General features: G+C 50.4%; 1 protein-coding gene across 2 annotated transcripts in view; it reads right to left on the bottom strand.

Annotated features, from left to right (window-relative positions):
• The window catches only part of ITPR2 (inositol 1,4,5-trisphosphate receptor type 2), a 409,555-nt gene that overhangs the window by 313,918 nt on the left and 72,341 nt on the right, over positions 1–23,296 (bottom strand). For both annotated transcript variants that reach the window (XM_084764875.1, XM_084764876.1), the window contains exons 5-10: positions 21,656–21,814; positions 16,495–16,593; positions 15,785–15,868; positions 15,402–15,548; positions 13,081–13,176; positions 1,320–1,364 (exon numbers count right to left, since the gene is read on the bottom strand). In XM_084764875.1, the coding sequence (XP_084621001.1) occupies positions 1,320–1,364; positions 13,081–13,176; positions 15,402–15,548; positions 15,785–15,868; positions 16,495–16,593; positions 21,656–21,814 (630 nt within the window). The remainder of the gene's footprint in view (positions 1–1,319; positions 1,365–13,080; positions 13,177–15,401; positions 15,549–15,784; positions 15,869–16,494; positions 16,594–21,655; positions 21,815–23,296) is intronic.

The raw sequence follows: 23,296 nt of genomic DNA, 5'->3' as shown, positions 1-23,296 counted from the left end.
CATCTCTCCAGCCCCCGCTGTTGCCTTTTTGACAATGGTCATTCTAGCTAGAGTGAGAAGATGTTGCAATGCGGTTTCGCTTTTCATTTCCCCGATGGTAAAAAAAAAAAAAAAAAGCAACATTGCAATCTGAACAAATTATTTAAATATAAAAAAATGCAACATGATACTGTCCAGATGAGGATTTTTAAGACAGTATCGGAGACAAAAAGCACAGTCACGCAGGGTTACATAAAACAAAGGGAGTGAGGAACTGAGGGCAGAGCGGCCTCTGAGGAGGGGAGGGTGTGTACACTGGGTGAATGCCCAGAAATAATTCTGTTTAGTTCAAATCCACAGTAAATGAGTAAACAACAAAATTAAAGAATGAGCTAACATTCTCAAAAGCAGACAGACAGACAGATGGTAAATATGTGGGAAGGGTGGAATTGTTTGTTGCTTTCCCAAACGTTTGCTTTTGTGTTTGTTTTTGTTTGTGTCACATGGTGGCAGGTGCAAAGCGGGCTCACTGCCCAGTGTGGACCGACCAAGTCGGCACAGCAGCTGATCCCGGAGTCTGTGTCAGCTCGTCCTCCTCCAGCCTAACCACAGCTTGCACCAAAGAGCAGAGTTTTAAATGGTGCTGTGACAGCCACAAATGTCGTCGGAAGGGACACTGTTTCCTTCCCCACACGTCTGACTTGCTAACCAAACACATATCAATCTACAGTCCCTGAGTTTTTAGCTTTGGGTTGAATAAAATTAACCCTACTGTCACCACAGCCCTGCCAGGAAATATGAGGGGATGAGCAATGTAAGTAACATGAAATACTTCTGTGAGCGTTGATGCTAAGCATGTGACCCTGGCAGAACAAGTCAAAATATCAGAAACATCGCCCACTTCACATGGATTGCACACGTCACATGGATTGCACATGTCACATGGATTGCACACGTCACATGGATTGCAGTTTTAATTTCTCCCTTCAAAGAGAACCAGGTCCTTTAACCCAAGACTCTTCCTGACCTACCTTAACGTCCTGACGTAATTCCACTTCTGTACTGCTGGAGGCTGAGCCTGCACCCACCAGAGCCTACTTCCCAGAAGCCCTGATGCCCGGCATTAACCAGTCAAGAGGCAGGCTTGCCCCCTTAGCACCCCCTGCTGGTGGGGAAGGAGATAGCATCTAAGCACTCATCTGTTGGGCGTCCCTTCCATTGAAAGGCTCTATCTTGGGGTCCTAAAGACCCCTAAAAACATTTAGTAAAATGTCTCTGATGTAGCCACACAAAATAGGACTTGGGACACCTGGGACATAGCGAGAGGATCGTCTACTCACCACGGGTTTTCCTTCATTTTGAGCATCTCGGTAGTCAGGATTAAGCTGAAAAACAAAGCAAAATTGGTTTTAAATAAAAAGTGCCAGTGAGTGAGAATGCACCGAGCCTGGGCCAGTAAGACAGGTCGGTATAAAGTGCTTGCTGCAAGCCTGATGGCCTGCGATCAATCCCTGCATGCGCCTGCTTACTCAAGTGCACTCACAGGCACGCATACATGCACTCTCGTGACACACACACATACACACACACACACACACAAAGAAGATTCCTGCAGCGGCCCCACTACTGACCTGTAACTACCTCAGGGACCCAGAGACACTGCCAAACCAAAGCCTGCAGGAATGGCCCCTCTGTCTGGGACAAAGTGTGCTTAGTCCAAGCAGAAATCTGTTCCTGGTGGGACCATGACCAGAGGTGAGGCTACGCTCAGAATGTGACAGGGCGGAGGGCCGGATGGAGACAGCGGGCTTTCTGAGTAATGCTGGGGGACAAACGGGGAGGGGGAGGAGCCACAGGCAGTGTGCCCCCTGGAACCACACCTCATGAGAATGTGGAGAGGCACCTCTGTGGCAAAGAAGAGTCAACGGGATTTCATGACAGGCACGCCCTACGGCTGAGGATTTAGAGAGATGGCTGGACTGCCAGGCGTGGTGGCGCACGCCTTTAATCCCAGCACTTGGGAGGCAGAGGCAGGCGGATCGCTGTGAGTTCATGGCCAGCCTGGTCTTCAAAGCGAGTCCAGGACAGCCAAGGCTACACAGAGAAACCCTGTCTCGGAAAAAAAAAAAAAAAAACGAAACAAAGAAAGAAAGAAAGAAGACTGTACTACTTTACTGCAGAAATAAAAACATAGAACAAAAACACAATACAGCCACCAGAGTGTGGCTCCGCTCAGAGCTCACTTCCCTGGAGACGATGGAAGACAGCAGAGGGAGGGAGGGGAGAGGGGAGGGGAAGGGAGGAGGGTGGGGCTTTCGTCTGTGACATCAGCTGTGGACTTCAGTGGCTTCCGTTGGGGTATCTGATCTAGTAACCAATACAAACACCAGCAAAACTAAAGCCAAAGCTGTATCTCAGGTCACGTCTTCATTCCGTACTAAGTTAGAATACTTAGTTCCGGACAATAGAAAATAAATCCAATCTCGAACCCGTGGCCCGTCTATAAGCAGGACCTGTGCAGGAACAGGGATTGACACAACTAAGCCAAACACAGAACAATCTGTGCCCTTGTAGATGCAGCCCATACTCTGCCATAGACCACACCACAACTCCAAAATTCAGTTTCCAGACTGCGGGCTTTTGTGATCACCCGGTTAAAGCTAGACTCTAGACTTCGCTGTAAGGCCTCTTAACGTCTGGGGCCTTGGGAAAAGCCATTCCGTCCCACAGCACTGGGAGTCCCTATCGGCAGAAGGACCACAACCCAGTGAAGCATACGACTGAGCCCCAAGCCTATGGAAACCTGTGGCCCTAGGTCTGTGTGGGTGAAGCTCGCACACCCCTGACTCGGCTGCTCACTGGAAGTGCTGCCAGTCATCTGCACCTGTTGGTCCTGAGTTTCTAAATATTGCAAATGAAGCAGTGTCTTCAACCAGCACAGTGCAAACCAGTCGTGTTAAAAAGGAGGAGAAAGATGGCGCCGACCTACACCGTCAGCCTAAAGGGGTTCGCAGTCACCTAGGAGACACACCTCTGGGCGAGTCTGTAGAGGCGCTAACTGGCTAACAGCCGTGGACTGAAGTCAAGAAAGGCGCCATCACCTCCTGCCTCTGCACTCACTACCACGCCTTCCACACCAGGACAGCCCACGTCCTGCAGCAAAATAAACCACTTTCTCTTTAGCTGCTTCTGTTAGTGTTGTGCCATGACTGTGAGGAAAGTTACTACAGAAAAGAAAACACTATCAAAAAAAAAAAAACCCAGCCACATGCATTCACAGACGTTAGCTGTTTATGATCAAATGTGCACACCTCAAATTCCATCGTTTTGTCCTCCTCCAAATACAGTAACAGCTGTAGTTATCAACGTGGTTATCAAAGGATGTACAGAAAAAATAATAATAAAGGAGCAAGAAAGCGGTGTCCTAGGGTAGTTCCAGCGTATTTTAGGACTTTAAAGGAAAGTAATTCATTATGTTAAAAAACTGAATTATAAATCTGGCATGGTGGGGAGAGAGAGAGAGAGAGAGAGAGAGAGAGAGAGAGAGAGAGAGAGAGAGAGAGAGAGACTCCTTGTAACAAACACTAGGGAAGCATCTTTAAGAGGCAAAGCTTGTGACCTGGGGTGTTTTAGCCAAGACTCCTACCACTGACCCTGCGGCCCTATGGCCTAGGAAGGAAAATACGACATAACTGCAGTCAGCTGCGCTACAAAGAGCCAGGGCTAGGAGGCAGAAATGAATATTTGTAAACAGTGCAGGAGGCGGGGGTCTGTGATGGGCTTGCATAGTGGAGCACTGTTCAGTGTTCCAGGCAACCCTTGAAGGGGGGATCCTAACTGGCCGATAAGAAAGAAGGGACGCCACACAGGTGAGAAAAGTCGGACCTGTCTGCGGAGTCTCTTGCCTGGTACTTTTTAAAAACGTTCTCAAGAGTTTGCTTACTTACCTCTACAATTCCGCTTCTGAGAAACAAACACTCTTCAGAGATGAGCTCTGGGCCCCTCACACTGTCATGGGGTCTCGGTGAGAGAGCGCAAGTCTGAGGGTGGGGCTGCACCCTGAGTGACTGCTGTGTCCTGTTCTTCCACAGGAAGCAGAGTGGTGAAACAAGACAGAAAGATGCCACACCAATGAGGCTCTTATGTTGAAGGGAAGATGGCCTTAGACCAAAGAGGCTCTTAAGCTAAAGGGAGGATCCCTGCCGACAAACGAGGCTTTTGTGTGAATGACATAAAATCAATCTTATGTGTTTCCATTCAGCTGCGCCTAAGCATATGCTTTTCTTGATTCTCAAGTTTTAACTCCTACACTAGAGGGAAGAAAATCACTGTTTTTATAAACTACATTTATAAGGCAGTGAGACAGCCAAGTTCAAGTTCACGGTCCACAGGGCCGTGGGAGCGGGCAAAAGGAGTGCATAGAGATTCCTGGCAATACTGAAAGATGGGCTTCACTCGCCCACTGCCCAAGACAGTTAAACACCACGCACAGTGGGAAGAGAGAGTCGGGTGATCGCATGACGGCGACAGCAGCAACGTTAGCTGTCCGATGCGGGCAGCCTTCCATGCGCACCACAGAAAGAAACAGACTGAAATCGTAACACACGTGCATATTCCTGCTTTCTTTGAGGGGTAAGGGCACACACGGGTTTGTGCATGTAAGTGCAGTTCTTGTGGGGACCAGAAGAGGGCACCAGATCCTTTGGGGCGACAAGAGCACTGAGCACCAAACACACTGCAGCAGCTATAAGGCACTGGGGTTCCAGGGACACCTGTGCCTTCACCTGCTGAGCCACCTCCCTGCTGAGCCACCTCCCTGCTGAGCCAAACCCCTGGTTGTTTCTCCTTTTCTTCTCCCTATGGCTTTGGTTTGGGTTTTTGTTGTTGTTGTTGTTGTTGTTGTTGTTGTTGTTGTTGTTGTGTTGTTGTTTTGGCGGGTGTTCGGGTCTTTGAGAAAGTGTTTCCGGCAGCTCCTGCCACCTGAGACTCACTATACAGCTGCTGCCTCCCAGGCTTGCTGCGCTGAGACACAGGTGTGGGAGGCCAGGCCTGCCCTCTGGGGGCTCTTTGGTGGTAAGTTTGTAATTAACTGTGCCCAGGAGTGTCGGACTCAGGAAGCAAGGGTTTAGTGCCATCTGGTGGAAGCTTGGCCTGTCTACAAGCAAATTTACCAGTCCATTTTCTTCACTTTCTGTGTGTGTATGTGTGTGTGTGTGCACGCGCGCACGCGCATTTGTGTGTGTCTGTGTCTGTGTGCATCTGTGTGTGTCTGTGTCTGTGTGCATGTGTCTGTGTGCATCTGTGTCAGTGTGTGTGTGTCTATGTGCATCTGTGTGTGTGTCTGTGTGCATCTGTGTGTGTATGTGTGCACGTGCACACATGCACACATGCATAAATGGTTCTTAAGGCACCATCCACCTTTTTGGCTTAAAGCCCTGCCAAAGGTCTAGACTGGCTGATCAGAGAGCCCCAGGGCCTGTCTTCATCTACCAGGGCTGGGATAGGAGCACAAGCCACCATGCCTGGATCTTTTTTTTTTTTAAGCAACTGTGCTACTTTATTAAAATACTGAGTTTATTTCACATGTGTATGTCTGCCTGCCATTTCCACATCTGAGCACCACTCCTAACCACGTCATATCATAACATTCTGTACATACTTAAACCCAGGCGAGGGGTGGAGGTCCTGCCCTCAAAACCAAGCAGGCATTTTAGACAACACATTCCCGGCAACTGAGTTTGGAAAGCGTTTATCACACACAGTGGGGGAAAGGCCTCACAGAAATCAGCTGTTACAGAAGAGGAGGAAGACGGAGTATTTCAAACTGTTTAAACCTTTTTCTTAAGGAGACTTCCTCCACTCCCAGATAGCCTCCTGGGCGGTCATCCGGAAGCAACTCTTCACATAACTCATGAGCTTGGCTCCTACTTTCGGAAGAGAACCACCTTTTCCTATACGTGTTTGCATTTTTGCCTTGATGTCTTCCACGGGGCTGGCTCCTTTTGGTCTTTTAGGGTTTTTTTTTTTTCTATTTTCTTTTTGAAGGACTCTTGACTCTCTGGTCTTGGTGCAGATGGTTTTAAGTCTTTTCCATTTTGGTTTGATTTGTGTATGGGGGGGGTTGTTTTGTTTTTGTTTTTTGTTTTTTGGGTTTTTTTTTTTTTTTTTTTTTTTTTTGCTGGAGTTTCTCATACAGATTTCTTCAATGGAACTTTTCTTCAGTTTCCTCATCATCAAAGTCATCCTTAACCTCATCTTCATCTTTTGACTCTGCATCTTCCTCTATGACTGCTAGGTGCTGTCCACTGATGTGCACAGTCCTGAGCATCTTCCTCTATGGCTGTTAGGTGCTGTCTACTGATGTGCACAGCCCTGAGCATCTTCCTCTGTGGCTGCTAGGTGCTGTCCACTGATGTGCACAGGCCCTGAGCATCTTCCTCTATGGCTGTTAGGTGCTGTCCACTAATGGGCACAGGCCCTGAGCACCTTCCTCTATGGCTGTTAGGTGCTGTCCACTGATGTGCACAGGCCCTGAGCATCTCCCTCTATGGCTGCTAGGTGCTGTCCACTGATGGGCACAGGCCCTGAGCATCTTCCTTTATGGCTGTTAGGTGCTGGTGCTGTCCACTGATGTGCACAGCCCTGAGCATCTTCCTCTAAGGCTGCTAGGTGCTTTCCACTGATGTGCACAGGCCCTGAGCATCTTCCTCTATGGCTGCTAGGTACTGTCCACTGATGTGCACAGCCCTGAGCATCTTCCTCTATAGCTGTTAGGTGCTGTCCACTGATGGGCACAGGCCCTGAGCATCTTCCTCTATGGCTGCTAGGTACTGTCCACTGATGTGCACAGCCCTGAGCATCTTCCTCTATAGCTGTTAGGTGCTGTCCACTGATATGCACAACCCTGAGCCACAGGAGGCGGAATTTCAAAGCCCCCAAGGAAAACTGTTGGTTGTACAGACATTTTCAAAGCTGCCAGTGTTACTTTAACTGGATGCCTTCATAGCTCATTGCTTCTGCCTGCACGATGTGTAATGCACCCTGCGCCCCGGCTTAGGAGATGCTCGGCTTGCCTCTGATGGTGGCCCCTTGGATTCTACACTAACCGTGAGCTCCTCACACTTCCGAATAACTTAATTTCTAGCTGAGTGCTAGTTAAAAAGAGTTGTGTTTGGGCACTGTGTTCATAAATAAACCCGCGGCGCTTCCTTCTCCTCTCTGTCCTTAGTTTAAAGTCGCCATCTTTAAGCTTACTGGCTTCAGCCTGTGCACCTATAGATGCTGAGAATTTAAACAGTCCCTAAAGGCATAGGTGTCAGTAATCAAAACAACAAGAGCCCGTAGCTAGTGATGCATTGCATAGCTCCCCCACGCACTGCAGGCACCTGGAGGACCACAGGCTCACACCTGTGCCTCCAGCACTGAGTCAGAACAGCCTGGGAGAGGCTTTCAGTCAGCGACTGCCAGATTTCAGGTTAATGTAAGATCAAGGTTTTGGACCAGATGAATCTCTGTCAGTGAGGAGAGGATGGCCCTCTGTGTTAGGGACCTGTGATGCCTAGCCACAGACGCCAGTAGTTTTCCCAATTATGTCAACCAAACGTCTCCAGATTCTGTCAAAACCACTGACAAACTATATCAACACAGCTGCCAAAATCAGCAGCCAGCCTTAGTTGTTAAATTTTTTATTTGTTTAAGGTGGGGTGGTTTTTGGTTTTTTGTTTGTTTGTTTGTTTGTTTTAACTTTAAGAAAAATGTAACCTCTCTGAGGCTGGGTTTCCTTTTCTATGAGAGGAAGCTACTGTATCTGTGGCTGTCACGGTTCCTGTCCATTCAGTCACCCGGACCCAGTGAATGCAAATTCCCTGTGAGACACTATCTGCCCTGTGAGAGCTGGGGAGGGCCTCTGCCTCGTGAAGAACAAAACAGTTGCTGACAGACATGTGCACAATGCACGGACAGACGAGCAGACACATACAATTAATTATACACTGTGACAGAGACAAAGCTGGTGTAAGCTAAAATGGATCGATCAACACTCTAAGGCATGGCCAGGCTTCCAGCTCCTCACAGACACCGGCAATCATCCTTCACCCAGCTGCCTCTCCCACACAGCGTTTGGCCCGTGTGCCGGTGTGCCAGCCAGCCAGCCTGTGTGTCTGTGTGCCTGTGTGTGCCGGTGTGCCAGCCAGCCAGCCAGCCTGTGTGCCTGTGTGTGCCGGTGTGTGCTGGTGTGCCAGCCAGCCAGCCAGCCAGCCTGTGTGTCTGTGTGCCTGTGTGTGCCGGTGTGTGCTGGTGTGTGCCAGCCAGCCAGCCAGCCTGTGTGTCTGTGTGCCTGTGTGTGCCGGTGTGCCAGCCAGCCTGTGTGCTTGTGTGTGCCGGTGTGTGCCGGTGTGCCAGCCAGCCAGCCTGTGTGTCTGTGTGCCTGTGTGTGCCGGTGTGCCAGCCAGCCAGCCAGCCTGTGTGCCTGTGTGTGCCTGTGTGCCAGCCAGCCTGTGTGCTTGTGTGTGCCGGTGTGCCAGCCAGCCTGTGTGCTTGTGTGTGCCGGTGTGTGCCGGTGTGCCAGCCAGCCAGCCTGTGTGCCTGTGTGCCTGTGTGCCGGTGTGCCAGCCAGCCAGCCAGCCTGTGTGCCTGTGTGTGCCTGTGTGTGCCGGTGTGCCAGCCAGCCAGCCAGCCTGTGTGCCTGTGTGTGCCTGTGTGTGCCGGTGTGCCAGCCAGCCAGCCTGTGTGCCTGTGTGCCTGTGTGTGCCGGTGTGCCAGCCAGCCAGCCAGCCTGTGTGCCTGTGTGTGCCGGTGTGTGCCGGTGTGCCAGCCAGCCTGTGTGTCTGTGTGTGCCGGTGTGTGCCAGCCAGCCTGTGTGCCTGTGTGCCTGTGTGCCGGTGTGCCAGCCAGCCAGCCAGCCTGTGTGCCTGTGTGTGCCGGTGTGTGCTGGTGTGCCAGCCAGCCAGCCTGTGTGTCTGTGTGTGCTGGTGTGTGCCGGTGTGCCAGCCAGCCAGCCAGCCTGTGTGTCTGTGTGTGCCGGTGTGTGCTGGTGTGTGCCAGCCAGCCAGCCAGCCTGTGTGTGCCGGTGTGTGCCAGCCAGCCAGCCTGTGTGTCTGTGTGTGCCGGTGTGTGCCGGTGTGTGCCAGCCAGCCAGCCTGTGTGTCTGTGTGTGCCGGTGTGTGCCGGTGTGTGCCAGCCAGCCAGCCTGTGTGTCTGTGTGTGCCGGTGTGCCAGCCAGCCAGCCAGCCTGTGTGTCTGTGTGTGCCGGTGTGTGCTGGTGTGCCAGCCAGCCAGCCAGCCTGTGTGTCTGTGTGTGCCGGTGTGTGCTGGTGTGCCAGCCAGCCAGCCAGCCTGTGTGTCTGTGTGTGCCAGTGTGCCAGCCAGCCAGCCTGTGTGTCTGTGTGTGCCGGTGTGTGCTGGTGTGCCAGCCAGCCTGTGTGCAGCTGTATGTGCCTGTGTGCCTGTGTGTGACTGTGTGTGCCTGTTTGTGTCTGTGCGTGCCAGTGTGCCTGTGTGCCTGTGCATGCCTGTATGTGACTGTGTGCACAGGAGCTGACTGGAAGGATTTGTGACATCTCCTGGAGACAGCACTTCCTATGTTGAAGAATTGCAGATTTTCCTGCCCAAACAGGCAGGTGGAGCCAGCCCACTCCACTTTCCTCCCCCTGGATTATAAGAAGCTGAGCCTGCCGGTGCAAGCCTGTAGTCCCAGCTACTCGGGAGACCAAGACAAGGGTGATGACCAGTTCCAGCCTGGCCTGGGCTTCTCAGTGAGTCAAAGGCAGTCTGGGAAATCTAGTGAAACCCCACCTCAAAAATTATAAAACATGGCCAGGCAGTGGTGGTGCCCGCCTTTAATCCCAGCACTCGGGAGGCAGAGGCAGGCGGATCGCTGTGAGTTTGAGACCAGCCTGGTGTACAAAGTTAGTCCAGGACAGCCAGGGCTACACAGAGAAACCCTATATCAAAACAAAACAAAACAAAACAAATTTATAAAACACACATGGAGGCCTAGCTCATTTGGCAGCATGCCTGCCGGGCACAGCCAGAGCTCTGGGTAACATACACGCACTATAATTTGACAAGGGAACACCAGGTGTTGGTTCAGTGTGAGACACTTTCCACGCTGTGGAGAGCTGAGTAGGAGTCCTGCCTTGTGAAGGACAACACAGTCACTGACAAACAAGCACACAGTGTACAGATGGATGAACAAACACGTCAACATGTACATTGCGGCATAGCCGATAGCCGGTTACAAGGACATCGGTGCTCGTGGGGATGGGGCGCTGCTTCCCACCCTCTCCCCTCCCTCTCTGCAAGAGGAAAAGGTGTCCGCACTTCCTAGCCCTTTGTGCGTTCCGCTCTCTCTGTTCCTGTCTTCTTTTATTCCAGCACAACCCCTTATAACACACACACAAGGAAACACGGGTGCAGAGAGAGGACAGATGTCTGCTTGACCTCTGGCAGATAGACGCCCAGCAAGCCCAGAGACAGAGCAAGTCTTCTCTGTACTATTCTAGGCTCTCTTTACCCAACGAGCAGCTGCAAAGAACTATAAACTCAAAATCAGCTCAAGAATTGCATAACCTATTTTGACCAGGACTGTCTAAAACACATTCATGAAAACGAGAGCACAGCCCTGACGTGTTCAAGTCCCCTGCCGGGTACTCCCCTCCATGTGATACAAGGACAACCCCGGCCTGATTTTCAGACAAATGTGATACAAAGCCTTGACTGGAGTTTAGCTTCTCCCTGTGAAGGGCATGCTGGGAGAATTTCGGCCCACACTCCCTGCCGCTGGGCTCCCCTGAAGAACTCTGTATGAAGCCACTCGTAGCTGCACCCTGGCCTATGCAGTGGTGCTGTGTGCCCCCCCCCACGCCAACCCCCACCACCTCACCCCCCCCCCAACTCCATGAAACTCTGCCTTGATTCCTGGCATTTGTGATTCAGCCCGCTGGGTTTTCCAGTTGCCCTAGCTTCTCCGGTTCCCAGGCTTCTGGAAGGTTCGTGTCTAAACACGCCATCCTCTCACACCTCTGGTGAGATTATTTGTCCTGATGATCAAACCTAATTTGTCAGCCCTGCTCAACCCTCGGACACCTAAATGCTGAGAAACCTGTGACTGTCAACACTGTTACCTAGATATGTTACGAGCACCTCAAATTAGCCATAATAAACTAAGTGGCCGTGAGGGAGCTCAAGAGATAGACAGCTTGGAAACTAAGAGAACATAACCGCTTTTGCAGAAACCTATGCTAATTAGTTAATTAATTAACTCAATTACTGTATTCATCAATGCGGCTCTGTTATCATTTTCCCCAGGTGGGCCAGTGTCCTCACCAACCCCCAACTCTGCAACCTTCTGCCTGAACTAGTCAGTGTGCTCCTGTTGACTTCCGCCTTCTGAAAGTATCTTCAGGCCCTCTCTCCCTGCCACTACCAAGGCCACCCCCTTGGTCCTAGTCCTGTGCCCTCCATCTTCCCACCCGTCTCCATGACTCTGGCTCCATCTCTTCCAGGGGGCTCCAGAGCAGCTGCAGTCACCCCTGCCCACTGGCTCTTTCTGCCGGTGACAGAAGTGTCCCCATCTGTGACACCCATGTGGGATGCTTAATGAGGCTAGCATGACCAGGAAACTAACTTTTACATACTGTTCATTTCAACAACATTCACTTTTAGTAGCCAGCAGATGGTTCACAGCTGCCAGACTGGACAGTCCGACTCCAAAATACTCTTATTTAAATGCAAATTCTACAGCATTCCTTGGCTTCAGAGGTAATGGCCACCATCCTGTAGTTCACACATGAGTCCTAAGCTAGATTTCTGCCCCTATCAATTCCCCCTCAAGCTTCCCGTCCATGCTACCGGCCGGTGTGGGCCCCCATGCACGTGCCCGCTCGAAGGCAACGCTGAATTCACCACGTGAGGAAGGGGCCCTTCTCTCTCCATGGTGTGAGCTACAGGAGCCAGCAGCTCATGATGGGATGGATAAAGAATATGAGCCTGATGCCACCAAAACAGAGCCACCAAAACGGAGCCACCATGTCTATTATGCACAGATGTGGGAGACGTGACACCACACACAGAACGTTCTAAACCAAACCACATACATAAGCAAGCCAGCTGCTCCACTCAGGTGGGCCTCGTTGGCCAGCTTGCTGTCTGCGCTGCGGATGTAATCAGGGCTGGTTGCCCATGTGCTGATCGGGCGCTCTGCCACCGAGAGACATTCCCAGGCCCTGTGGTGGTTATCTGGATATGGAAGTCTTTGGCTTTCATCTTTAAAATAGTTCCTATGCCAGGGCTGGAGAGATAGGTCTGCCAATAAAGTGCTCGCCTTCCAAATATAAGGCTTTGATCCTCAGAACCTACACAGTGGGGGGAAGGGTTGGGTGGTTGTACACATTTATAGCCCCAGGTCTAAAAAGGAAAAGGGAGGAGTCCCTGGCCATCCGGCCTAGCCTAATCACCTAGGGAGGTAAACATGAGAGACTCTGTCTCAAAATCCAAGGTGGATGGACTCCTGAGCAAAAGGACATGAGGCTGACCGGTAGTCTTCATCCATCCAACAACAAGCACGCACATGTACAGTCATCCTACACACACACACATACAAACACATACAAACATACACACACGTTACATATAAAAAAACAGTAATTCATAGTCTAACAGTGATGGTTAATTGCAGTGGCCAACTTGATGCACACTGTAATCAGCTGAGAGAAGGGCCTCTGGGCATCCTAGGAAAGCTGCCCACTGTGGGCGGCACCATTCCCTGAGCTGGGATCCTAAACCGTATAAAAAGGAGAAAGCAAGCTGAGCACCAGCATCCAACCGCCTATGCCACAGACTGACCGCCTAAAGTTCCTGCTGCCCAGACTTCACCAAGATGGAGCATTACCTTTTAGCCACGAACCGAAATAAATCCTTTCTCACCTGAGGTTTTTGTCAGGGTATTTTGTCATAACAACAGGAAAAAATGACAAAACACCAGCCCAGAACATTATAGGCAATAATCAGATTACATGAGCTAGCCCTGACAACACAATGACCTTTTCAGAGAGGGGTTGCCTTGTTCATTGTTTCAGAGACCTAAAAGCACTGTGCCCTCACCTCTGCAGCCAAGTAGTTCCCAGTTGCAAGATGTTTAAACCTGAACAGGCTGTTCCACTGTCCTGCGCCGCCACGGCATGGGTCATGGTGAACCACCTAGAGAGAAGGAGAGTCTCCATGACCAAATGGTATCATCTACATGGCAGCCAGCAAGTCCCAACAGCCACGGAGTAGCCTGCTGCACATGCCAAGCCATCACATCTAACAATGTATGTGTTGGGGGGCAGGAGAGGGGGTGCAAAACTTTCCATCACTGAGCAGGAGACACGTCACACCTCGCCGTGGGTGCCCATGCCTCATGCCTGTAAACACTGTCTTACTGAAAAAGGTACATGTTCCTGGCAGGGAAAGGTGGCTCACAAGTAAATTCCCAGAGCCTGAGATGAGGACACAGCATTGCCAAATAGCTCAAGGTCACTTTGTGCTGCACAGTGAGTTCCAGGCCAGCCTGGACTACAAAGTGAGGCTCTGTCTAATATACCGTCATCAGGCCACAAAATGGGAGCCGTCTGGGCAGAACACCCGCACCAAAGCCAGGTGCCCACGGGGAGCAGGGAGCCCTTCCCAGGAGCTGCACAAGCACCATGCTTCCTGCTCCCTGGTTCGGCTGCTACACTCTACTCTAGTTAGTTATTTTCTTGTATCTTTGTCAAGTGCAGATTAGTTTGCTCTGCTACTGCCTCTCCTGCTCCTTGCTTTCCTGGGTCTCACGACTACCTGGGCGCTCGCCAAGGCTTGTGCTGAGCAGCACAGCTTCTGAGCACCCTCTAGTGCTCCTCTCTAAGCCAGGGTGGGAATAAATTAGCTGAAAACGGATTTGACGCTGCCTAGCTTTTAGTGTCCACCTGACAGGACCTACAGTCACCTGGGAAGAGGGACTCTCAACTGAGGAAGAACTGCCTAGGTCAGGTTGGCCCATGGGCATACCTTGGAAGGTGGGGGGAAGGGAAGGCTGATTGAGATGAGAGAGCCCAGCCAACTGTGGGCAGCTCCATTCCCTAGGCAGGTGCACTAGTCTGTATAAGGAAGCAGGCTGAGCGTGGGCCCCAGTGAGCCAGCAAGCAGCGCTCCTCCACAGCTGCTGCTTCAAGTTCCTGCCCTGCCTTCCCTCAGTGACTGACTGTGACCCGGAAGTCACAAACCCTCCCTGTCCCTCCCCCCCACCTCTCTCCTCCCCTCCCCTCCCCCCCCCACCCCCAAGCTGCTTCTGGTCCTGCTGTTTGTCACAGGAAGTAGAGTAGAACAGATACAAACATTACTCATTAAATGTGGAATGTGATATTTATTTTAGTTCCTCTGCTAGAGTTTAAGTATTTCGTTCATTTTTTTTAACCCCAAGAACCTGTAAATTTCACTTTAGGTCACTTTGGAAACTACTGCATAATATTTGCCTTCAACGCAAGGAGTGAAAGCCAAGTGCGATTAGTCTCAACATGAGGCTGAGACTGGAGGATCATCCCCAAGTTCAAGGCCAGTGTAGGATACAGAGTGAGAGCTATGTGAAAGAGGGAGAGAGAAAGGGAGGGAGGGAGGGGACGGGGAAGGGGGGAGAAGGGGGAGGGAAGGAGAAGAAGGGAGGGAAAGGGAGGGGGAAGGAGGGAGGGAGGGAGGGAGGGAGAGAGGGAGGGAGAAGCAGTGGTGTGTTTGAAACAGTGACTGTGCTGTGCAGTAGATCTGGGGATTGGCTTGCTCACGGGGGCTGTGTTTGTCTCGTTTCCATCACTGTTTAGAATGGTTCCTTACGTATAAAGCTGTATCATGTACCATACTCCCTTGTTCCATTAATGAAAGCTTTCAGAGACATAAATATTCTCTTCCTTTGCCATGGGGTCTTGACACACATCTCTGGCTAACCTGGAACTTGTTTTGGAGACCTAGCTGGTTTCAAATTTATGGCTGTCCTCCTGCCTCAGGCTGGTAAATAACTTTCTTAACTGTGAGTCTCTTAATTTCAATGGCATTCAGAGAAAAAAACATGCACTAATCTCTGTGGCTCTGAGGTGTGCCTCTGCCTCCACCTGCCACGGCTCAGGCAGACAGACGCATGGCTTCCAGTCTGCTCAGCACTGACGAATTCACAACGGAATTTTTTTCCCTTTTCAACCCCTTGATTTATTTGTTCTGCTTTATAAAGGGTTCCATTGTGATATATTTCTTTCTCATTGGTCACAGCCACAAAGAGATAAGTGTTAACTCACAGAAGCCACATTCTGTGTCACGGATATGACATCAATGTTGCCCATACAAGCACAACAGTCAAATGTGTCTTGTCTTTTTATCTAAATATTTAGTAAAAGCACAATCCACTGAAAAGCACACACCTCTATTTCCCAGAGTGCTTTAGAACTAGTAGCTGAAGTTGCTGACTGACGCAAGGTCGTCCGAAGGAAGATGTGCTGTTTTTTCTCATAGTCATCACAGGTCAGAAACTTCTCCTGTTCTGCATGAAACAGTCTCACAACATCACCCTGAGAAAGGAGAAGAAACACTGATCATCCAGCAGCCGCCAGGACCTATGGACGAGACCCAGCCAGTCTTTTCTGGCTCTGGCACTCTGGGCCACAGGGCTAGTGACCGTCCTTGACTGACTGTGCGCACATCTCCAAGCACCGAGGGCCGGTGCTTGGTGGATAACTGGGGGCCGGTGTTTGGTGGATAACTGGGGGCCGGGATAAATGGAGAGCTGTGTGGAGGGGTCACTTACCCCTTTTAATACATCCTCGCGATAGGAACTGAATTTCATGAATAAAGTGATTTTCCAGCTAGTGTTACAATTAACAGCATTCACCTATTAATGGAAAAAAATGTTAAAAGACATAAGATAGTTGACTCTATCTGTACCACAGACCACCATTTCACACAGGAAAAGAAGGGGGAAAAAGCAATGGTGGACAATAAAGTATGTGTCTCCATAAAAAACATCTTTAGGGGGCTGGAAAGATGGCTCAGAGGTTAAGAGCACTGACTGCTCTTCCAGAGGTCCCAAGTTCACTTCCCAGCAACCACATGGTGGCTCATAGCCATCTATAATGTGCTCTGATGCCCTCTTCTGGCCTGCAGATGTATGTGCAGATAAAGCAGTGTATACATAATAAATAAATATATAAATAAATTTTTTTTCAAAATCTTTAAAGAACCATTCAAAAAACAGCTAGTACCTACAGATGCCCTAGGGATGACCACCAGTGGGATGGTACGTGAAAGAATCAAGAAACTACATGATCTCGCCCTCCCCTCTCTCCCTCCCTCTCTCCCTCCCTCCCTCCTTCTACCATGTGTCTCTCTGTTTTTCTTCTCTCCCTCTCCTTTCTGTTTTCTTCCCTCTCTCCTTCTCCCTCCCTCCCTCCCTCCTTCCCTCTAGAGAAAATCAGCAACCGCCCTCCTTTCCCACCCTCCTTTCCCGGCTGGATTCACCTCTTTGCAGCCCGGGTTGTCCAGGAGCTCCACGTTGCTGGCATGCAGGGGCTGCCCAGCATTTACAGGCATCAGAACAACTTTATCTCCTACGACGATCTAGGAAGCAGAAACACACTCTGATGCTCTGCGAGGCTAAAATCTTCACAGCAAGCCTCACTAGCAACCTGCCTCCTGGTCCCGCCATTCTCTGCACAAGCTGCAGCTTGACTTCTCCCTCTGCCGCCCCGCCAAACCCTGTCCCTGAAGGTGGTCCCCCCCCTTTCCTCACTGGCCTCCAGGTCAGCTGGAGCTCCTCGAAGGCCATAACTGGCTGTTTTCTTCCCCTAGGGCCTTGCTGCAGACACAGTGAAGGCAGCTGCAGCATGCTCTTGCATCTCTGCATCAGAACCTCAGCAGCTCAGCAGAGAAAACAGCCCCTGCGCTGCCTCCCACTGCAAGTCCGGCAAGTCATTCATGATCTCAGAATTATGAGGCAACCTGACAGCTTCTGGATTCAGAAAATGCAGGGCAGGGCATGACTTATAAAAACTTATGCTTTGTAGCCGGATGTGGTGGTGCACACCTGTGATCCCAGCACTTGGGAGGCAAAGGCAGGCCAGCCTGGTCTACAAAGTGAGTGCAGGACAGCCAGGGATAAACACAGATAAATCCTGTCTTGAAAAAACCAATAAATAAATAAATATTTATGCTTTCTCTGGCCTGGAGCGTTTGTTCCTCCCTTATTTGAAATGTCCAAAACCAGAACTGTGGGAGATGGTATTTCTTTTAAAATAAGAATGACCAGAGTTCCAGAGAAACATACTAAAAAATCTAAGTCTATGTGGACATTCATCCCTGCAATAACGGCAGTGCCCACTTTACCTGGAAACATCGTTACATCTAACTCAGTTTGAGGCAAATACAGTTACTTTTCTTCATGGCACTCACTGTGATTTTAGTGACTAGACAGAGGCTATTTAATTTTCTTTAGAAGATGGTTACTGTGGCATCTGCAGTCCCTACTGTGGGGCTTTCCTGTCCTGAAGCAAAAATCAACATCCTTCCCTTTGTGTGTTTCACAGCAATTGAACGTCAGAATTTTCACAGATTAGCCTGGTACAGAGGACCACTGCGACTTGGGATGTCTCCATGGGTCTTAAACCAAAACACACGTTCACATTTTCAGTGTCATGTGAGCCTAGTGGATCATGTTGGGGAGGGTTGTGTATCTGGCGCTCTAAGGAGGGCAGAGAAGCCTCAAATTCATTGGAAGCACAGGAAGGCTGCCCTTGGGTTGGGGGGCGGTGAGCGCCTGCTGTTTGCAGGACTGATGAGCACCTGCTGTTTGCAGGACTGACCTCTAGTCCTTGTCAGACCTTCCCAACATGACGCAGGCCAACATACACAGAAAATAGAGACTCGCAAATCTCTGTTATACACGACAGTTAAGAGGGGCTCAGGAGAAAACAAACATGTATAAGAAATAGTCCATAATCTCAGGGAATTCACATTAATGGGTATATTGGACTTATCCTCAGAAGAATGAGGCTCAGGCCTAAACTGCTGATGTGCTAGGCACTATCTAAGAAACCATCCACTTGATGCATAACTGGAGGGTGAGGGCATTTTATTTTACATCTTACAGTCAGCCACCTCACCACTCTATAGTGTACATTTAAAAAAAATACATTGAAATTCCCAAAGCGCTTCTGTTGGGTCTATACAATGGCCATGCCACATTCAAGCTGGGATTTCAGATTTCACGGAAGATAATGCCACCTCGGCTGGCTGTGCCTGCTTTGAAGTGGCACCTGGGACAATGGAAAGGACCTCACAGTGGCGATCAGAACACTAGCTCCGCCTCTGCTAGAAATGCCAGGCATGTCACTTTGTAAAAACAGCAAAGCCTGCTTGCCAGATTGAGTCCCTCCCTGAGCACTAGAATGTTCTACTGACTTAAAAAAGAAAAACAAAAACAATCAAACAAACAAACAAACAAAAAAACAGTCCTAGTCCTTTACACTTTTTAATCTACTGCCAGTGTAAGGACCTAAGTGTCGTGGGAGAATTGTTCTCCATCATCTCTACTTGGTTCATAAAGAGCTGAGCAGCCTATATATAGCTGGGCAGGAAAGCTAAGGTGGGACTTCTGATCCCAGGAGGGGGTCACAGGAGGCGGTCCCAGGAGGGGGTCCCAGGAGGGGATCCCAGGAGGCAGTCCCAGGAGGAGGTCCCAGGAGGAGGTCCCAGGAGGGGGGTCCCAGGAGGGGGTCCCAGGAGGGGGTCCCAGGAGGAGGTCACCACAAGGGAATCCCCATGAGGACACAGATGGAGCGGGAGCAGCCATGCCCCTCCGCTGGGAAGCAGGCCAGGCCAGCATAGCCGGGTAAGAACAGATGAGCGTCTGGCCAGCTTGAAGCTTATTAATATATGTAACAGGTCTCCGTGTGATCATGTGGGAGCTAGAGCCGGCGTATGAAAGCCCTGACTTTGCAGAGGACACGTGGAAATGCTCCCGGTGTCCCCGGTGATGCTTCTAGTGACTCAGAAGCAGCCAAGGACTTTGTAGACAGCGACAAGCCTGAGTCCGTTTCCCCCAAACCATGGATCCTACCCAGGGTACCCTCGTGCACTTAGTGCAGGAAACAGCTGGCACTCCGGGCATCCTTCTCCACTTGAGCCTGAAGGGCTGCTTGCTGATAGACAGCCTATGTCACCACTTCACTCACTGCCAAGTAGCAAACTGTAAGCCTAAAAGTCCTCCAAACATCGGAATTTCTTCTCATTTAATACACTTCTGCAGAAACTCAGTCACGATTAAACCACTCACAGACAGTACTTGCAACTGCCTTCACCAAACTATGGTAGCTTGATGTTTCAAAACGCTGCCTATTCCTAGCAAAGAACACAAGAGTTGCCATATAAGTCCGTCTGTGGTAGGTACAAGGCTGTGGGCATGCCAGCCTTCCTCAGCAACCTTCATCACGCACAAAGCTACACACAGGTGGACACACACAGTGACTGCGTCAGCAGGAAGCAAAGTGGGCTACACGGGCTGCATCCAGATGAGAACACAATGCATTGTGGGTGGCCACAAAGACAGGGACTTGAGTGAAAGGCTTTTGTTTTGTTCCAATTTTCTACTGAAACTAATTGTTTAAAGTAGTTGGTTACATTCAACTCTCTGCTGATACTACAAAGAGGCCTGTGAGACCTGAGAGGGAGAGGGAGGAGGACCAGGCAGAGGGGCTAACCTAAAGGTGGAGGCTCACTCCATCACGCCATCACAGCCTCTCATAGCTTGAGCTTAGGATTCATTTGGTTTGCTGTGTAGTTGTCATGGGCCGCCTATGCATGGCAACGTGGGGGCTGCAGGGTTGGGACAGCGTTTATATGTTAAGAGCTCCGAGAGGAGGGTAGCTCACAAACCCAGTTAGCCCCTGAGTGAGAGAGAGTTGATTGTAATTAACTACACGTCCAGCTTAAAGATGAACCATGCTCTGTACACGTCACTTAAGGTCAGCGGTGCTTGGGGAGAGGGGAGCACCGGTTTCCCAAGGAATCCAATACATCCCTGCATGCCATGCATCTCAAGGCTTACCTATGGACGACACCACCAGAAAACGTTCTAACCCAATTAAATCATGGCGCTCATGTCCTGTGGAATTGAATTTGCACTTTAAAAGAGGAAATTCTCTAGAGAAAGAAGACGTTTCAAACACACTCAAGATGAAACTGAAGTGTTGATCTCGAAAACTCTGATAGGAGAAGTACATTTTCACCTCAGTCAGAATTCATGCTAATGTCATCACATGGGAGGTGTTGATCTCTGGCATTTGTAAGGAGTTCTGTTTAATGGGCATCTTCCAAGCACTGAGGACTCTCACAAAAGTATCACACAGTTAGCCAGCTGTGGTGGTGCGCACCTGTGACCCCAGCAGTTAGCCAGCTGTGGTGGTGCGCACCTGTGACCCCAGCAGTTAGCCAGCTGTGGTGGTGCGCACCTGTGACCCCAGCAGTTAGCCAGCTGTGGTGGCGCCCACCTGTGACCCCAGCAGTTTGCCAGCTGTGGTGGCGCCCACCTGTGACCCCAGCTGTTAGCCAGCTGGGGTGGCACACACCTGTGACCCCAGCAGTATGTAGGCTAGAGCTGAGGCAGGAGGACCAATGCAAGGCAGAGGCCAGCCTAACTAAGCTACATAACAAGTGCCATGTCAAGTATACAGTGAGATCCCATCAGTAAATAAATAAGATGAAATTATTGTTCCTATGGAATTATTTCACTTTTCCTCTCTTCTACAAAATAGCAGAAAAGATTTAAAGCAATGATTCTCAATCTGCCATGACCCCTTTGAAAGCACTGGAAGTCACAGGTAAATTTGTTACGATTTGTAACAGTAGCAAAATTACAGTATGAAGTAACAATGAAAATAATTTTATAGTTGGGGCCATCATAGCATGGGGCACTGTATTAAAGGATGGCTGCGTTAGGAAGGCTGAGAACCACTGATGTAGGCAATCACATCACAGCCTCTTGCACAACCCACTTTGTAGTCATCAACAGTGAAAGGATGCCTGCCACAGCCCTCCAACACTGCACACCCGTGAGCTCTCCAACACTGTTGCACACCCATGAGCCCTCCAACGCTGCACACCCGAGGCAGCACAGCTAAGAAGCAGGCCCTGAAAACACTGAATGGAGCGCTGTCATAACTCTGTGTTCCTCTGTTCATTCAAAAGGCCATCTTCAACCATCGCGACCTCTTCCTCACAGGCAAGCTCAGTCCTGACTAGGCAGTCCTGCCTAGCCTCTCTGAAAAGGTTTCATACACCCTAGCTGGAGATGACTCTCACTTCAGCTGAACTGGCCTGTGTGTGTGTGTGTGTGTGTGTGTGTGTGTGTGTGTGTGTGTGTTGGTGTACATTGTAAATGAATGCATTCAGCCTAGCAAAAACCTCGAACCCAAAATGTGTGAGAAAGTACAATGGCACGTATGTGAAAAAAAAATGCCACAATGTAACCCGTTATGTCATACATTGACTTAGGCGGTTTAGAACCAACTGGCTGAAGACTGTATTCCCCTCTCTGTAGGGACTTGAGTGCTCCGGGAGCATCGCTCGCTGTTGCTTCCCTCTGGCCTCCGCACGCACGCACGCACGCACGCACGCACGCACGTACATTATCGCCCTCGCTTCTCAGCTTCCAGAAGGGATGGATGTAGAACCAGGAGCCCTCGTTTCCGGCGGCATCCAGCGACACGCGCATGGCGTTCTTCTCCAGTAGGGCAGGCAGCCTCTTGTTGACCGTCAGATACTTGTTGCTTTTTATATGCAGCAACTGCAGGAAAAAGACGAGTATTAGTGCCTGGATCCTTGGTCTCCTTGCTTAGGTGCCTCCACAAAGCCACACGATGCAGCTGGAGGTGGGAACTAAACACGGGACCTGTTTTAAGGCTCAGCAGTCACCGACTTTCCGAGCTGCTCCTTACCCCCCCACACACCCCCACCCACACCCCGCACCCCGAGACTGCTCCCACTGTGACGTAGTCGACTGTGTAAGGAAGATGAACCAGGGCACTGGAGACATCTTCAGCCATTGACAAATAACAGACAGAAACCCAGCTTCCCAAACTGACCTGGAGGGATTCCCACGATCCCGCCCATTGCCAACACTTGTGCAGCCACAGAGGCAAAATCTGCTAAAGAAAACTGGGGAGATTGTCCACCGCTGCTCAGCGCGCCTAAGCACCTCAGCCAGCCGCAGACAGCACTGACTCCCTCCCACCTCTCAGATGGGTACAGAAGGACCAGCCCTCAGCACCCCTTTCTCCATGGATGCTGCGGACAGAATCTTCCCCGGATAGAACCTTACTGAGTAGAAGCACAAAGATAAAATGCACCTCCCATCTATTTTCAAAATCATTCAAAAAAGAGTTGTCGTTTTAGTACACACAAGGATGAGGCAGAAGTCATTTCAGAGTGAAACAGCAAATCTTTAACTGAGGAGGGAAAAATTGCAAAACTCAAGGCCCTACCCTTGGTTCTTTTTTTTTGTTTGCTTGCTTCTGGTTTTTCGAGACAGGGTTTCTCTGTGTAGCCCTGGCTGTCCTGGACTCCCTTTGTAGACCAGGCTGGCCTCGAACTCACAGAGATCCGCCTGCCTCTGCCTCCAGAGTGCTGGGATTACAGGCGTGTGCCACTACCGCCCGGCTTCCCTTGGTTCTTATTGCACCAGTAGAGGCTTGGAAACCCTTAGGTCTGGGAGACGGTGCCACCAAGCAAGTGCTGCCTTTCCAAGAATGAGGCCCTGAGTTCAGTGCCCCTATTTAGAAAGTCAAAATTGAAATCAGGACAACATGACACACGTGTCATCCCAGCACTGCAGAGGCCGACTTCTAGCTCCCTGGCAGCCAGCCTACCTGAAGCCACAAGCTCCGGGCCGGTGAGAGGCCTTGTCCCCCAAAACAAGAGGGTACAGGAACAGCACCCGAGATGAGGTTGACACCAGGCTTACACACACACACACACACACACACAGCCTTGAGCCTGCTTACGGATTTCCGTGGTCCACAACAAAGCTCAGAGTTCATCTTTAGCAGAGAAGACAGACGTGTGTAGTTGAAATACTTGAGGAGCTTAAGTGAGTCTCCAAAACTCCGTGAGGAGACACTCTCTGGAAGGCTACATGGAGGTGTGCAGTCGCACCGTGCGGGAAGTCACTCCTTCCATCACTAGATGAGGCCACACACTGGAGAGCCCGAGGCACATCCTGCCTGGTGGGGCCAGCGTTGCCAGGCCCTCTGGCACACTGTCATTGGTC

This window comes from Acomys minous (assembly GCF_964271855.1).
Source record: "Acomys minous genome assembly, chromosome: 17".
Lineage (NCBI taxonomy): Eukaryota > Metazoa > Chordata > Mammalia > Rodentia > Muridae > Acomys > Acomys minous.
The sequence above is the reverse complement of the archived record's forward strand: the minus strand, read 5'-3'. Positions and strand labels throughout refer to the sequence as shown.